Source organism: Coturnix japonica, chromosome 26 (genome assembly GCF_001577835.2).
Source record: "Coturnix japonica isolate 7356 chromosome 26, Coturnix japonica 2.1, whole genome shotgun sequence".
NCBI lineage: Eukaryota > Metazoa > Chordata > Aves > Galliformes > Phasianidae > Coturnix > Coturnix japonica.
In genome coordinates, this window is record NC_029541.1 from 2,876,663 (window position 1) to 2,891,489 (window position 14,827).

The 14,827-nt window shown below is 50.6% G+C and overlaps 2 protein-coding genes across 2 annotated transcripts in view; both read left to right on the top strand.

Annotated features, from left to right (window-relative positions):
• Window positions 1-14,827, top strand: part of LOC107324773 — a 44,148-nt gene that overhangs the window by 14,780 nt on the left and 14,541 nt on the right. The window contains exons 29-50 of the mRNA XM_032449345.1: window positions 185-379; window positions 538-597; window positions 713-835; window positions 940-1,125; window positions 1,230-1,318; window positions 3,005-3,209; window positions 3,281-3,472; window positions 3,978-4,169; window positions 6,967-7,152; window positions 7,713-7,809; window positions 7,912-7,994; window positions 8,263-8,454; window positions 8,835-9,017; window positions 9,129-9,314; window positions 9,477-9,570; window positions 9,886-9,971; window positions 10,266-10,472; window positions 10,690-10,713; window positions 12,476-12,856; window positions 13,522-13,707; window positions 14,281-14,463; window positions 14,550-14,729. Of these exons, the coding sequence (XP_032305236.1) occupies window positions 185-379; window positions 538-597; window positions 713-835; window positions 940-1,125; window positions 1,230-1,318; window positions 3,005-3,209; window positions 3,281-3,472; window positions 3,978-4,169; window positions 6,967-7,152; window positions 7,713-7,809; window positions 7,912-7,994; window positions 8,263-8,454; window positions 8,835-9,017; window positions 9,129-9,314; window positions 9,477-9,570; window positions 9,886-9,971; window positions 10,266-10,472; window positions 10,690-10,713; window positions 12,476-12,856; window positions 13,522-13,707; window positions 14,281-14,463; window positions 14,550-14,729 (3,510 nt within the window). The remainder of the gene's footprint in view (window positions 1-184; window positions 380-537; window positions 598-712; window positions 836-939; window positions 1,126-1,229; window positions 1,319-3,004; window positions 3,210-3,280; window positions 3,473-3,977; window positions 4,170-6,966; window positions 7,153-7,712; window positions 7,810-7,911; window positions 7,995-8,262; window positions 8,455-8,834; window positions 9,018-9,128; window positions 9,315-9,476; window positions 9,571-9,885; window positions 9,972-10,265; window positions 10,473-10,689; window positions 10,714-12,475; window positions 12,857-13,521; window positions 13,708-14,280; window positions 14,464-14,549; window positions 14,730-14,827) is intronic.
• CD55 (CD55 molecule (Cromer blood group)) lies at window positions 1,331-6,211 on the top strand. Its single transcript, XM_015885130.2, has 9 exons — window positions 1,331-3,209; window positions 3,281-3,472; window positions 3,978-4,169; window positions 4,333-4,429; window positions 4,513-4,598; window positions 4,865-4,951; window positions 5,069-5,095; window positions 5,391-5,448; window positions 5,747-6,211. The coding sequence occupies exons 1-9, from the start codon at window positions 3,137-3,139 to the stop codon at window positions 5,841-5,843; spliced, it is 909 nt and encodes a 302-aa protein (XP_015740616.1). The 5' UTR covers window positions 1,331-3,136; the 3' UTR covers window positions 5,844-6,211.

Below are 14,827 nucleotides of genomic sequence, written 5' to 3' on the forward strand. Positions count from 1 at the left end.
TGATGTGAGACAAGCAGTGGAGGGGGTGGGCTGAGATTTCTAGTGCTAAAGAGCACAGGGAGAGCTGGCAGCCCATCCTTACCTGTTCAGATCTCTCCAGGTATCTTTGCTGGATACAGAAGCATTTAACATCCATTATTCTTGAGGCTTTCAGTAATGCTGCTGTTGGCTTTCTGTCATGCAGTAATCACCTGCTCTTCACCCCCTCGGATCAGCAATGGGAAGCACGATGGTGAAGGTGTGGAAAAGTTTGCTTACAACTCAACAGTGTCCTACAGCTGTGATTCTGGCTTCCAACTCATTGGGAACGTGAGCATCCGTTGTACGAGAGCAGGCAATGCTGGAGGGGGATGGAGTGGAGCAGTGCCCCAATGTAAAGGTGATTTCCTTTGAGTTTAGGGTTTATGATGGGTTTGGTGCTCAGTATGTGATTGCCATACCATGATCTGAAGAAGAACCCCAAGCAGTTCTGCTGAGTGAGGGATGAAGCATCTGAGAGGGAGAGCTCTGACCAAAGTATCTTGTTTTTACCCACAGAAATAAGCCCACCTGTCAAACTCAGAGTAAAACCCATGGAGAGGAGTCCTCCTCCCCAGAGTGAGTTGCACTGATTCCAACCCCAATTGAATTAAGCCCCAGATTTAATTTCCCCCTATGTCACAGCCCTATGAAAAAGCCATTCTGTGGGTTTTGAGGCTTTCATTCTTTTCAGGTCCCCAGAGAAGTGGCCTCAAACCACTCAAGAAGATTTCCAGAATGGAAATGAAAATCAACCTCTATAAGAAATCACTCCAAAACACCAACTCCTTCTCTTCTTCATCCTCCACAAAGCCAGGTGAGCCCAGCACAACCCATAAAGCACCCAGCAAAGCTCATTCATGGCACCCATGACTTGTTCCCTTTCTGTATCTCATTCCTTCCCATGTTTCTCCTCCATAGCAGGGAACTGTGCTACCTCAGCTCTCAAATCTGTGCTGCCTTTGTACAAACCCCAACGTTCCTTCTCTCCTGGAAGCCACCAACCATCTCCATGTTCTCCCAAGTTCCGCAGCATCTCTGCTGTTCTCCCCAATGTTGGCTGCTCTGAAAGCATTTGGTGGTCTAAAGCTGCAGCATTTTGTGGAAGTGAGTGTTTCATTTGCTGTCCTGTTGTTAGAAGTGATGCTGCAGCACACACAGCCCAAAGTGCTGGGCTCCATCCCAGCTAACATTATGTTGTTCCACCCCAGGGCGATCGTGGGCAGCCAGGAGAAGCTGGATGTGGCAGAAGTGCTGCTATCACCGCTTTCCCATCCGCTGCAAAGGGCTCTTTTACCTGTAAGAATGGTGAGTGTTGGTTGGGTTGGAAACAGTGGCCAAGAGGGAGCTCCAACCTGGCTGTGCCTCACAGCAGAGCCTGGACACATCCCAGCTATGGGGAGACCTGAGTGGAGGCACTGTGTGGCTGCACACACCGTCCCATGCCATGCAATGTAGTGATGTACCGTGGCTGTTTCCAACAGCTGCCTCTCCCATTGGATTTGTTAGCTGCTCATGGAGTCATAAACCAGCCTGGGTTGAAAAGGACCACAGTGATCATCTCATTTCAACCCCCCTGCTGTGTGCAGGGTCACCAACCATCAGACCAGGCTGCCCAAAGCCACATCCAGCCTGGAATAGTTGGCTTTGAGGTCACAAATCCACTCATCCATCCCTGTGAGCAGAGCAGGCTGTGGTTTCCCCAAACCCCTTTGAGCTGTTGGCAGTATTTCAGTCAGAGCTCCACTGTGTCACAATCTCTTATAGGCAGAGTTTCCTCATCACCCTCTCAACCTGTTTCCTCCCTCGTTAGCAACACGGGCTGCTGCCACAGCAATAGGCACAAACACAAAGGCACACAGGGAGCTCATGAATGAGACTCAGATATCCACAGTGCTCCCTTGGCTGCAGCAGTCTGGTGCTGTCATAGCCACAGTGTGAGCAGAGCACTGCCTTCCTCATCTTGCATCTTCCTCCCATTAGGAAACCAGAGTAATTTGCACAAGAAACGGAATATTGGTCATTTGATCTTTAGCACTGTAAGCACTTTCATTGGCAAAAGCATTTTGTTGTTGTTGTATCAAATGTAAGTATATATATATATTGAGGTTACAGGAGAGCTAGAAGCCACAAGCATTGCACCCTGTGCTCTCGTGTCCTCCCATTGCAATAGAGAATAAGAAATGTCCATGTTACATCATTAGCTGTCCCATTCTGGACTGTAACTGCCTTATATGCAGGGCTGTCTGGATCTTTATTTACAGCTCATAATAAATGATGGCTGTTTGAGTGCTCGCTTGTGAGTTCACTGCTCGTTGTGTGAGCTGTATGTTCTGTTCAAGGCGTTTGGAGTCATCCCGACAAGGTGAGCAAGTTCTTTATCATCCCTCCTCCACGTTTATCTCTTGAGTTTGATTCCGATGCAAGTAAAGCAAGAAAGAAAAGCAGTCATTCCTATGGGCAACCCCCACGCGTGGCTCTGCAGGCTGGTTGAACTGGAAACCTCGTGTTCCTGCTGCCAGCTCCTGGGTGTGCTCTGCAGCACTGCTGGCTCTGATCCCCACTGCACGGGGAGGGCTGGCAGGGTGAGATAACACAGCTGGCTCAGCTGCCTTCTATGGGAGGGTCGGATGCTGCTCTGCACTTTGTTTTCTCGCCCCGAGGTCGTTGCCATAAGGCAATACAAGAGATTTCCCAGCATTTAAAGCGTTTTCTTCCTGTTTTACACAACCCAGCCGCTGCCCTCATTCACACCACAAGTGACCATCAATCTCCACGCACTCTGTCATCACAAGCGCATATCTCAAAGGAGTGTGCCTGACCCCTCCCTTAAGAAAACAGCTCTTGGCCCCACTGCAAACACTTCGGATGGAGCTTAAGCCGTGGCGAAAAGAGGAAATAAAGCTAAAAATAATAATAAAGGATAACCGAGTTCCCAGTGGAGTTCAGCCTTTACTGGGTGACGAAGGGAACCTCCCCGCTTCAGGGGGAGGATGAAGACAGACCCCTCTGCCCCGAGCCAGGGGGCGGCTCCTCTCCCTTCGTAATACGGGCCGGGAGGGGCCGGATCCAGGCGGGGCTGGGGCTGGAGGAGTTCCCCATATGCCCGTGGGCTGCGATGGGCTCCGTGCCGTACCGCTCGCTGCTGTCTCTGCTGCTGTCCCCGCTGTCTGTGCTGCCCGCAGTGTGCGGTGAGCTCCGGGCCGTGCGCCTTTACGCTGCGCTCCTTCGCACCCTTGAATGCGTTTTTCTTCTCTTCCAGGTGACTGTGGGCCACTGCCCAACCTCAACAGGGCAGAGCCCCCTGAGGACGACAGGCACAAGGACAGCTTCCCTGTGGGCTACCAAGTGACCTATAGATGCCTCCAGAATTACTCGAAGATCCCATCGCGGTCGGATACAATCGTGTGCTTTAATAACTCCCGATGGTCCAGACTGCAGGAGTTTTGTGACCGTGAGTAGTTTGGTGCTTGGCACCGCATTCGTGGCCGCAGCAATCGTGGCTGTAAGGGCTTCCTCACCTGAGGAACCACTTCTTGCCCTTCTTCCTAACTGTGTTGCCTCGGAGCTGGTGTTAATAAACACAGATACCTCAGGGCAGCATAGCATTGAGGGGAAGAAAAACAGCTGGGGAGCACTAGCACAGCCCAGGGCTGAGTTTGGAGTTAACAATGTAGGGAAGTCTGTGGCTAATTGGCTTTGCTGGCTCACACCAAAGCTTCCATCTGTGGAGCTGGTGGGGCAGGTGGGCAGCTCCAAGAAAGCACAAAAGAACATTTGAAATCCTTTCCATTGAAGGATTGGACTGTGGACATCTTAAAACCACAGGAATTACTCATTGAACTGTCAGCATAGCAGTATCCTAAATGATGCTTGTGCATCATTGCCTGTATTTGTGCCTTATATTTGTTGTTTTTCCCTTGCTTTGGAGCTGTATGCTTGTCTTTCCTCATTGCCAGGCAGCTGCCAGAGCCCTCCCCAAGTGCCCTTTGCCAAACTATCAGAAGAAGATGAAATGAAGAACTTTTACGCTGTTGGGATCACAGTGCGCTATGACTGCAGGCCAGGCTATGAGAACAGCACTGCTGTGCCCCCCAGCAGCACCTGCAGAGAGAATTCAACATGGTCAGAAGTCCCTGAGCTGTGTCACAGTGAGTGCACCCTGCATCGCTTCCTTCCCTCCTGTCTCCTCCTCCTGCTGCAGCCCCAGCACTCCATGCAGAGCTGCTTTTCAGGGCATTTAGCAGCATGAAAATCATATCAGCTCTTCTATTCCTGTTGCTCCGTGCCTTAAGGATGCTCTCGTTTCTTTAGAGCTGTCTTGTGGTCCTCCAACAAACCCAGAACACGGCACTGTTGTGGTAACGGATCACCTCTTCCTTGCAAAAGCCGAGGTGGTTTGTGATGAAGGGTGAGTGTGAGGATGCCCACTGTCCTGGGGAGGTACTGGGGGTGTCAGTGCATGAAATATGGATGCACCTTTTCCACCTGCAGGTACACGCTGTCAACAAAGGTATCTTTCATCCGATGTTCCATCCGAGGAGATGGGGTTGCCTGGACTCCACTTCCAACATGTCGGGGTAAGGGAGGCCTTCAGAGCTTGGCTGGAAACACAGAACATCTGTATTAAAAAGCAGCACTGAGTGTTGTGGATTTTCCCAGTTGTGTGGATCTATGTGGTTCTCAGCTCCACCAGAGAGCAGCATGGGCTCAATGTGCACAGTCTGATAGTTCTCCCTTTAAACACAGCATGTTTCAAGTGGGTTGGGAGCAAAAGAGCAGGTGGATGCATGGGTTTGTATTCCATCTCCATTCAATTGGACATTTTGGACCATTTCTCCTCCAGCTTCTCCCTCCGGACCTGGCACTGGAGCAGTGACAAACCCAACCACTCATTTGGAAGAGGAAGCATCAGAGAACCACTACATCCTACGTAAGAGCTCAGGAAGGCTCCTTCTGCCTTCAGGCCTCTGTGATTGCAACCCCTGCACCCCACTTCAGAGCCTCATTGGCTTCTTTTTAATATCAATTTCTTTGTTTCCTTATCCAGCACTTATCCTCGTCCCTTGTGTCATTGGTACGTAGCTTAATATGGAAGATATCTTTTCCTGACACGCAGATAGGATTTGCTGTTGAACGTATGGGGTCATTGTGTTGGTTTCTTTGTTTCCAAGCTCCTATTGCTGAGTTTTATGGGTTCCTGGGTTTCTCTGGCTGAGAAGGGGCCTCTATGGGGGGGACAGTGCTGCAGAGCACTGAATTTTGCTGCCTTTCTCTCACCAACGAGGTGGCATTCACATTCACAATAGGAGCATTTCACACACTTGATTTGCACGCTGGATTTGCTGCTTATCATTTGTTTTCTTCCCAAGGAACTGCTGTGATTGTTGCTTGGAGCATCAACAAGTGCAGTGCGAATAAAAAGACGGGGTAAGTGAGTTCTGCTCTTCATTCCTCAGTTACCTTTGGCTTTTTCCTAATGACAGTCGGAGTATTTCATAGAATCATAGAACCATAAGATGGCCTGGGTTGGAAAGGACCACAATGATCATCTCGTTTCAACCCCCCTGTGTGTGCAGGGTCACCAATCAGGCTGCCCAGAGCCAGAGTTCTTTAAGCTCTGAGCAATGGTTGTTATATTTGGTCCCCATTTGGTCCCAATTTGGTTGTTATATTGGTCCCCATTCAACTGCTGTTTATTCCTTAGATTTTCTCCTTTCCTCCTTAGGTCTTACAAGCCAAATCCAGGGGATGTAGAGCAGAACCCACCCCAAGAGGAACACGGAGCTGATGTGTGTGTAGGGGGAGCTGAAAGCAACTCCTGACAGCACCAGGATGTGTTGAGAAGCAGATCCAAACTCCCTTTGGATTCAGCTCCTTCTCCCTTTAGATAATACTTTACTTTTAGTGCCAGAAGAACATTTTCCCCCAGTTCTTAAGCCGAGACTTTTAACCTTCAATCATCGTTTCTTTCTTTCTTTAAGAAGAAAGAAAGAAACCAGGAAAACACTGCATTTGCACCAGGAAAACACTGCATTTGCACATCCTTGTGTGATTCCATCACTGTTTTTCTAAGGCTCATTGAGTAGTTTGCAGATATAAACGTTTGAAAACGACAGTATTTATAGCAAAACTGTTACCATTATTAATCTTTTTTTTTAATGAAAGCAATACAAAACAAGCATCACCGTCATCGTCTGCTTTGTCGCATTTGAGGGTAGAAAGCTTCTCAGATCACCCCGGTTCACTGCAATCTCGTTCTCATGGCGAGGAAATGGGTCTCCGGGCTGATGGCTGCCGCTGCGTCGCGTTGTTGGTGGCTCAGCTGCTGGGATTAGCTTTGATGTTGGTGTTGGAGGAGAGCCTGTACCAGTAGGCACAGGGGGAGGGATGGAGGCACAGCCCGCCCTGTGACTCAGCCGCTAATTGAAGGCAAAATATCCGCATCACGGGGCTCAGCTGTAAGGGGGGAGGAGTTGGCCGCGCCCCGTTTTGCGTGGATGTGGGCGTGGATGTGGGCGTGGATGTGGGCGTGGATGTGGGTGTGGATGTGGGTGTGGGAGTGCGTATGTGCTCGGCCCGGCTCTTCATTTTCCTACGGAAGCAGAAGGATTCCGTATTACAACGCGACCGGCGGCTGGGGCTGATGCAGCTTCCTCTCGCTCCAGTAAAGGCTGTACGGAGCTGAGCTGTGCGGGGCCGAGCTGTACTGCTGGGCTGCTCGTAGCTCTGCGTATAGTCGTAGGAGCATCCAGGGATGGCCCTGGGTACGATGCTGCTGTGGCTCAGCGTTGTATTGCTGGTACTGCCCGGAGCGAGCGGTGAGTGGGGACCGGGGGGGAGCGGAGCTGAGCCCCCGCTGGGGAAGCGCTGCGAGAAGCGCTCCTGATCGCCACCCCTGATCGCTTCCCCTTATCGCTTCCCCTTATCGCTTCCCCCTCCCAGCAGGTGACTGCCCAGAACCACCGAGGTTCTCTTTTGCGGAGCCCCCTGACCCCACCAACTCTTCGTACCCTGTTGGAAGCAGGCTGTTGTACCGCTGCCGCCCGGGGTACATGAGAGATGTGAATAAGTCCAACCGTGTTACCTGCCTGCCTAACTCCACCTGGGCTTCACAACCTGATTTCTGCATTGGTGAGTGCTCCTATGGGGTCACCAGAGCCCCCAGGGCTTCACAGAGATGGGGGGATACCCCCCAGGATCGTTGTTAATCCCTATTCTGGGCACCCTCAGTGCTTGAGCAGGGCTGTTCTTTGTTCTGAGGCATGTTAATCTGTTGGGCATGAACTCTGCCCTATCTCACTTTACCATCTGTTGATACAGTGCAAGTGCTGAAGTAGACTTCCAGAGAAGTAGGGTACAAAGGGGAAAAGGCAGCAAGATTCCTCATGCATTAACAAAGCAGTAATAATAGGGTTCCCTCCTTCAACTTCTGCGCTGCTTTCATCCCCTACAGACCGTGATTTCACTTCTAGATCTGTTTTAAGCCCCAGAAGCATATAAACTTCTATTGTGCTGCTTGCTCTTTGCTGTGTTTGACTTCCCATTCCTTGAAAGCTAAAGTGATTTTCTGCTTCTGAAAGTGCTGGGGAGGAAGGCAGGTGAAAAGGAGCTCCTCCTCTGCAGTGATTCTGACCAGCTGTATTGCTGTACTGCAATAACATACAGCTAATGCTGAGCATTTGCCCTGCCAGGAAAGTTATGTATGCCACCCGAAATAACAAATGGTGACTTCCATGTCAGCACTGACCTCCGGTTTGGAGCCACAATAAACTTCACCTGCAAGGCTGGGTAAGGCTGCAGTAAGTCGGGGCTGCAGGCAGCAGTGAGGGGTGGGATGATTCTGATGCTTGGGGGTTGTATATTTATTAGATCCATTCTTTCTATTCTCAGGTACCGCTTAGTTGGGAGCCCGACAGCACAATGTGTTCTGAGTGGCAGTGATGTTGTTTGGGATAAGGTTCCACACTGCGAGAGTAAGTAGATCTGAAGCTCTTTGAGTGCATCCTCAAAGCTGCTGCTGCTGCCAGCCTCTCCTTCAGCCTCTCCTCTTGGAATAAAGCTGCTTTTCTGCCACTTTACCACTAAAAAGATGGAGTCTGAAGGCTTGGCAGCATTCAGGTGGAGATGATTGCATTAGGGCTGCTCCCTTTGCCTGTCCTTTGTTTGACTGTAGAAGTTGGTGGTCCTCAGTTTCACATTAATGATGTTTTTGTCTTTTCATACCATTGCTTTCCTGTGCAGTGATTCCCTGTTCACCACCTCCTGTGATTGAGAACGGACATCACAGCGATGCACACACAGACTACACCTATGGGATCGCTGTAACTTACAGCTGCAAAGAAGGGTTTTCTCTCATTGGGAACGCCACCATTCACTGTACAACACACGATAACCTCAATGGGATATGGAGCAGTCCAGCCCCAGAATGCAAAGGTAGATGTCATCTTCCCCTCCTTATTCTTTTGCTTTGTTTCTCCTATGTAAATTCCTTCCACTGAGCTGACAAACACAAGAAGGATTTGGTTCTAAATGGGTTCCATAGTGCTGTGCATTTCCAAATTCAGAGACAAGGTTTGCTATAATGGGATCCTCATCACATGGATAGCTGCTGTGATAACCTGAACTGCACAAGCATAAGCAGATGAAGACCTGCATGTTGTTTCTTCTTGTCTCTGTTCACTGAGTACTTGCATCATGCCTATGCACCACTATAAGCCTATAGAAGAAGCCTATAGGAGCTTCTCATATTGTGGCCCTGGTGATGCTTTTTCTTCCTGTAACAACTGTTCTTATCAACTCCCCTCCACTTCCAGTGGTGAGATGTGAAAAGCCAGAAGTGGAAAATGGGAAGAATCTCAATAGCTTTGCCACCGAGTACACGTATGGAGAAAAAGTGAGCTTTGAGTGTGTTCCTGGGCATGCTTTGAATGGCTCTCAGACAGTTACCTGTGATGCAGACAGTGCCTGGAAGCCAGCTCTGCCAACGTGTGACCCACGTGAGTACAAACAGGCTTCCTGAGCTGCCCTGAGGTTTGCATTTGTGTGCTGCAGTGCATGGAGCATGTTTAGCTTTGGTAGCTAGCATTGCTTTTGTCTCCAATTGTCAGGATACTGCGGCCCTCCTCCTAACATCCCTTCTGCTGAGTTAATGGGGGCTGTGAACAGCAGCTCCTTGGCTGGAACAAAGCTGACATACCAGTGTCAGCCAGGTTTCACCACGGAGAATGGGAGGACTTTGGAAGTCACCTGTCTGCTCGACACAACCTGGTCTGCAGGCTCTGCACTGTGCACACGTGGGTACCTCTGCTCTTCTGCTTGGCCATACAAGTGAGCTAGACCTGTTTGAGATGCCAGCTATTCTGGTTGGTGTCCAGCTCCGGCTTTGCAGGCACAAAGCATACAGCTTTCTTGCTGAATTTGCTTGAAGACGTATAAATCAACTTCTTTTTCTCTAGGTCAGCAATGCGCTGTTCCCACAGTACAGAATGGGATGGTGAATGGGGACAGCTTTCTATTTGGGATGACTGTGACCTTCTCATGCAAGAGTGGGTGAGTTGGGGCAGAAAATCAGGGACTCTAATAGGCTGTGACACCCACCTGCAGTATTTGCTGCCCTGGTTCCCAGTTCAAGATCCCAATACAGCTTCATGCTGAGTGTAAATGAGATGAGAGAGGCAATGCTCACTGAGCACTGATGCTGGGAACTCTTTACATTGACCATATACTGCCTGCACAGCACTAGAGTGCCCTTGCTCACCCATATGGGCACTGTGGCCAGATCCCATTCCATAGCAGGGGCAGCTCCTGGTTGATTGAAGGGAGAACCATGTTCTGGAGTGTGTTAAACTTCTCCTCTTTCTTTAGGTACAAATTAAAGGGATCATCTTCTGCCAAATGCGTGGCAATGGGAAATGGAGTTGAATGGGACGTGGATCTCCCATCCTGTGAAAGTAAGGAAAAACTGCACTGAGCCATTGGGATAACAGCTGGAATTGCTCTGGTGTAGCTGTGTGGGGGTGGGATGGGGCTGTGCCAATTCAATTGGCTGCGAAGCTCAGGTTTTCAGTGCTAACTTGTACTGTGAGGCCTTATGGGCCTGTCAGAGGTTAAGTGGAGAAGCAAAGGATGAGCAAAAGTTAAACTACTGATGCACAGCCCTGGCTGTATTTCCTTCTCCCCATTCACACTGTGTACGTTTTCAGTTAGCAGAAGCACTCAGTCTCTCTCAATGGTGTTCCCCATAGGACAGCGCTCTGATGTTCTCTGTGATCGACCCCCCAGCATTGGCAATGGGGTGCACAATGGCACAGGGGGCACAGTGTTCCTCCAGGGCTCCGTTGTGGTTTATTCCTGCAATCATGGTTTCATCCTGGCTGGAAGCAGCTCCATTCAGTGCCTTGCAAAGACCCAGGACCATGGAGTCTGGAGCACACCCACTCCTGAGTGCAGAGGTGATTATCTCCTGGGGCTGTCTTGCTGTCTTCTCTGTCTTAAAACAATAAAGACACCTTCATTTACTTTCTCTTTGAAAGTAAAAAGGCACTGCAGTGATGCAGGGCTCCCTTTCTACCTATACACTGGCTTTGAGCTGCTCAGTGCTGTATAATCAGAAGCCCTGAACTGCTGCATGGTTGTGCAGAGTCACATGTTGGCTTTCTTCCTTTCCAGGTGGAGCAAGCAGCATCATTGCTGGTAAGTGACATGTACTGAACATCACTGTGCTCCCATTCTTGGCTATCTTTGCATTACTGGTTCTTTATGTGTTTTACTTCAACCTGAAACAGGCTGAAGAGCCTTCCATAGCAATCTGTTGCCATGCTTGTGTTCTTGTTGCTGTGAAGAAGAGGTGGGGAGGTGGGTGCACAGCCTGAAGTTCCTTTTGCCTCTTGCAGGAGTCCTGCCCCTCCTTCTGGCAATGCTGGTGATGGATTTCTAGATCAGGGCACAGATGATGGGATGTGGTCGGGCCCTGTGTTGCCTTCTGGATAAGCCAACCCTGCAATGATGACTGATAGAACTGTGATGCTGTGATGGATAAAGATGATGTTGAGCCCTAGTGCCCCCCAGGCAAGAACTTGCACTTTTTGGCCGTTGTTGTGCTGGACACAACAGCAACGTGGCTCAGATGTGACTGAGGTTATCACTATGGGAAGTGGAAGTGATGCTAAAGACTTTTGAACTGCACTGCTGTGGGCTCAAGGAAATCGGGCACTTTGGGTACCTCCATGTTCTGATTTTTCAGCCCTGCTGAGGTAATGCTGAGCCTCATCCCCATCAGGGTTCCCAGCTGTATCAAGTGTCCTGATGGGTGACTGTCTTTGTATGAGTGGTACGTACTTGAACAAATGGTGTGAGCCAAATACTGTGACACTGAAAGCACTGACAATATTTGCATAGATGCACACTGTAGCAATTACTTCAAGGCCAGTCTGGACACAACAAGCCTTATAAACGGGTTCTTTTACCGGAGAGAATATAAATATAAACACCTTGTGACAAAGAACTATTCTGACTCTTCCTGTTTGTGCTAAAGTTAGGTTCGGAGATGGTGTGAAAGTGTTCGCCACCTCCTTGCTCCGTATCACATCAGTGCTTCTCTTTGAGACGCCCTTCCTTCCTGCCCCAGGGCTGTGCTGCATTGCCAGCAGTGAGCTGCCATCCGAATGCATAAGGAATGCAATGCTGTGTGTGGTTGCTGCCTTCGGACCCCATGATTCTATTAAGCAAAACATGGAGGGTCAGGGCTGTGTCTGAAGATTGCAGCTCTGACTTCTTTGCTATTTACAGCTGGAAAACGGAAGCATTCAGAATGCTTATCATGCACTTATTTGTTTCTGCATTTTCATCTGTGCCTTCCTGTTAACCGGAACGTGCATCTGTTAAGAGGAAAAAGCACAAGGAGCCATTTCCACACCTGAGCTTTCTTGTAAATAGGCTCAGAGGGTTCCCAATAACAGCAGAGCTCTGTTGTGCCCAGCTGGCACTATGGCAGAGCATATTGAAAACACAGCTGTATATATATGTGTTTTAAGCCATGTGGGTGACAGGAGGGTCAGAACGCAACTTGTTCTGCTTTATTTTAACCTCAGTGCCGTTGTTTCGGTTGCGTAGATCAGACTGAATTTCCCATATAATTGAATTTCATCTTGAAATGACTGTGTGCGTTGTGGAAGCTGCCAATAAAAGGGATAAGGACAACCTGAGCGCCTCCTTTGGGCTCGGAACATCTGCAGCCATGCAGCAGTGCTGGGGGGGTCATGTAGCCCTGATAGTTGATCCCCAGCTGCACAGAAGTGCTCCATTGCCCCCCAGGGACAAAGTGGCCCCTGCTGCCTCCAGCCCAGTGTATGGGAAGAGGTGGAAGTGCTCAACTCTGCTCTTCCCTTCCCATAGCCAGGCAGGCTTAGCGGGCAATGGCTGCAGGGGAAGAACCCTGGCCACTTCCCTTAACCAGGGATGCTCTGGCCCATCCGGCTGAAAGCCCCTCGTGCCTTCCCTGTCACAGATACCCCATGTCACACAGCAGCTCCCAAGGGCCCATCCTCCATTACATGGAAGGACCAGAAAACCAACAGCAGAAGCTCAATGGGGCTGCACAGCTCAGGCTGGTGTCCGCCTCCACCCTGTGCTGGAGCCCACAGGTTCCTGTCCTCCAGCCCTGGGAAGCCCCACAGCTGTGATCCTTCCTCAAGCATGGGGAACCAGGACCCCTATATCTGCATTGGAGCCTCTGGGGTCTGCAGGCTGCACCAGGATCAGAGCATGGTGCTCACCTTCACCCTCAGCATCCTGGGCTGCTCCGCTCTGCTCCTGCCTGCTGTGAGTGGGCAACAAGGTAAGGCAGAACCCAAAACCATCTTCCACACCCTTCATCTGCCTCCTCTCCTTGCTCCTCTGGCTTTCCCCAGCGCATAGAAGGCCAAAACTTTGTTCCTGTTCACTATGTGAGGCAGAGGTGGGCTGAAGCTGGGTGGTGCTAGAGTAAAAGCTGTACACCAGCACCTTCCCTTGGCACTTGGCTGCGAGCGCTTGGGCCCTGCAGGTTCATTCTGGATGGGATCTTGGAGCTGAGCACCTGCAGGAATGTTTCATGGGGCAGCACCAGGAGATGGGGCACGGAGTGTTTCATAACTGCTTCTTGGAATAAGGGGCTTGACCTGCCTGTCTGGGCTGCCAAAGTAAAGCAGGGCACAAATGAAGTATTACTTGAGAAGCCTGTTGCAATAATAGTTTGTGTTTGGGATTTGTCAAGTTGAAACTTGTTGTGATAAACAGAAGTGAATTGAGATGAGGCTGAGCAAACAGGCTGAGCTCTGCTCTTTGTCTGACAGCCTGAGGTTCCTGGGAAGCACAGCCCAAACCCAGGGGAGCTGGGCTTGTCTTTGCCATCAGAGCTGCTCCCCTATTGAATTGGGTTTGCAAGCAGCGTGGGCAGCACTGACACAGCACTGCAGATCTGAGGGCTGTGCAATTCAACTCTGCTGTTGTTTCCCTCTCCAGTCAGGCAGCGCCGATGCCCAGTGCCACACATTGAGAATGGGAGGAGAGCTCCTTCTCGCTACATCTTTCGGCCTGGGGACAGAGTAAGATTCACCTGCAACACAGGCTACACCTTGCAAGGCTCCCCCACGAGTGTCTGCCAATCTGACTTCAGCTGGAGCCCACCTTTGCCAGCATGCAAAAAGGGCAAGTGTCCTGTGTGTGTGAGTGGGGCTGCTGTGGGTTAGAGCTCCCTCCGTGTCCTCTCATATTGCTGAGAAAGCAAAGCCAGGATGTCCCCGCAGCTCTTCCCAAAGTGGGAGGGAGGAAAATAGCTCTGGGTTGGGGAATAGGGCTGGAAGCAGCCAGGGCTCCCAGGGGATGGGCAGAAGCTCATGCTGGTGCTGTACAACCAAAGGCTGCAGCCATGGGGGATGGCACCATCTGCCTCCCCAGGGGGATTTCTGGACTTCTGCTTATGGCCACACATGGGATGTTTCCATCTTCCTCTCAGAATGGGAAACAATCACAGTTTCCCACTTATGCTGCTTCCATGCTCACATGTGTGCTCTGCCTGATCCATGATGTGCTGCTTCTCTATTGACAGAGAGGGAGGAGTGCCCCTGTTATGAGTGATTTCCTCCGGATGCAATATGATTGTAATCTCAGTGCTGCTCTAATTTAACAAAGCACAGACCAACAGCACTCAGGCAATCACCCCAACCATCAATCCTGTGTACAAAATAGTGACTCCCAGTGCAATTTCATCTCCCCCTGCAGAGGTGATGTGTCTGCAGCCCCCGAATATCGCCAATGGGCTGCACAGTGGCCAATCCATGGATAAATTTCCCCCGGGAGCAATTGTGTCCTACAGCTGCAAGGATGGCTTCGAGCTGCTGGGCAACGTCTCCATCAACTGCTCAGCAGTCGGGCGCTGGAGCCGACCCCTGCCCCGTTGCAAAGGTGGGTTTAAGCAGCCTTGTGGGCACTGCTGCTCTGTGCATGCAGGATGCAGCCCTACAATGACAGACATGTCTGTGTTCCTACAGCCATCGGCTGCCAGAGTCCCACAGTGCACAATGGGAAGGTGCAGGTGCCAAAGGACACCTATGAGGCTGGGGAGATGCTGTGGTTTAACTGCAATCCTGGCTATGCTGCAGAGGGCAGCCATTGGGCTCAGTGCAAGCCTGGGGGGAGCTGGGACCCACCAGTGCTCAGCTGTGAGCGCAGTGAGTACACTGGGGCACCCTGCAGGGCTGCCACACACCCCCATGTCCATCACAGCCACCCATCCTCCACATATTCCTCTCTCATTCCATCTCCCCTT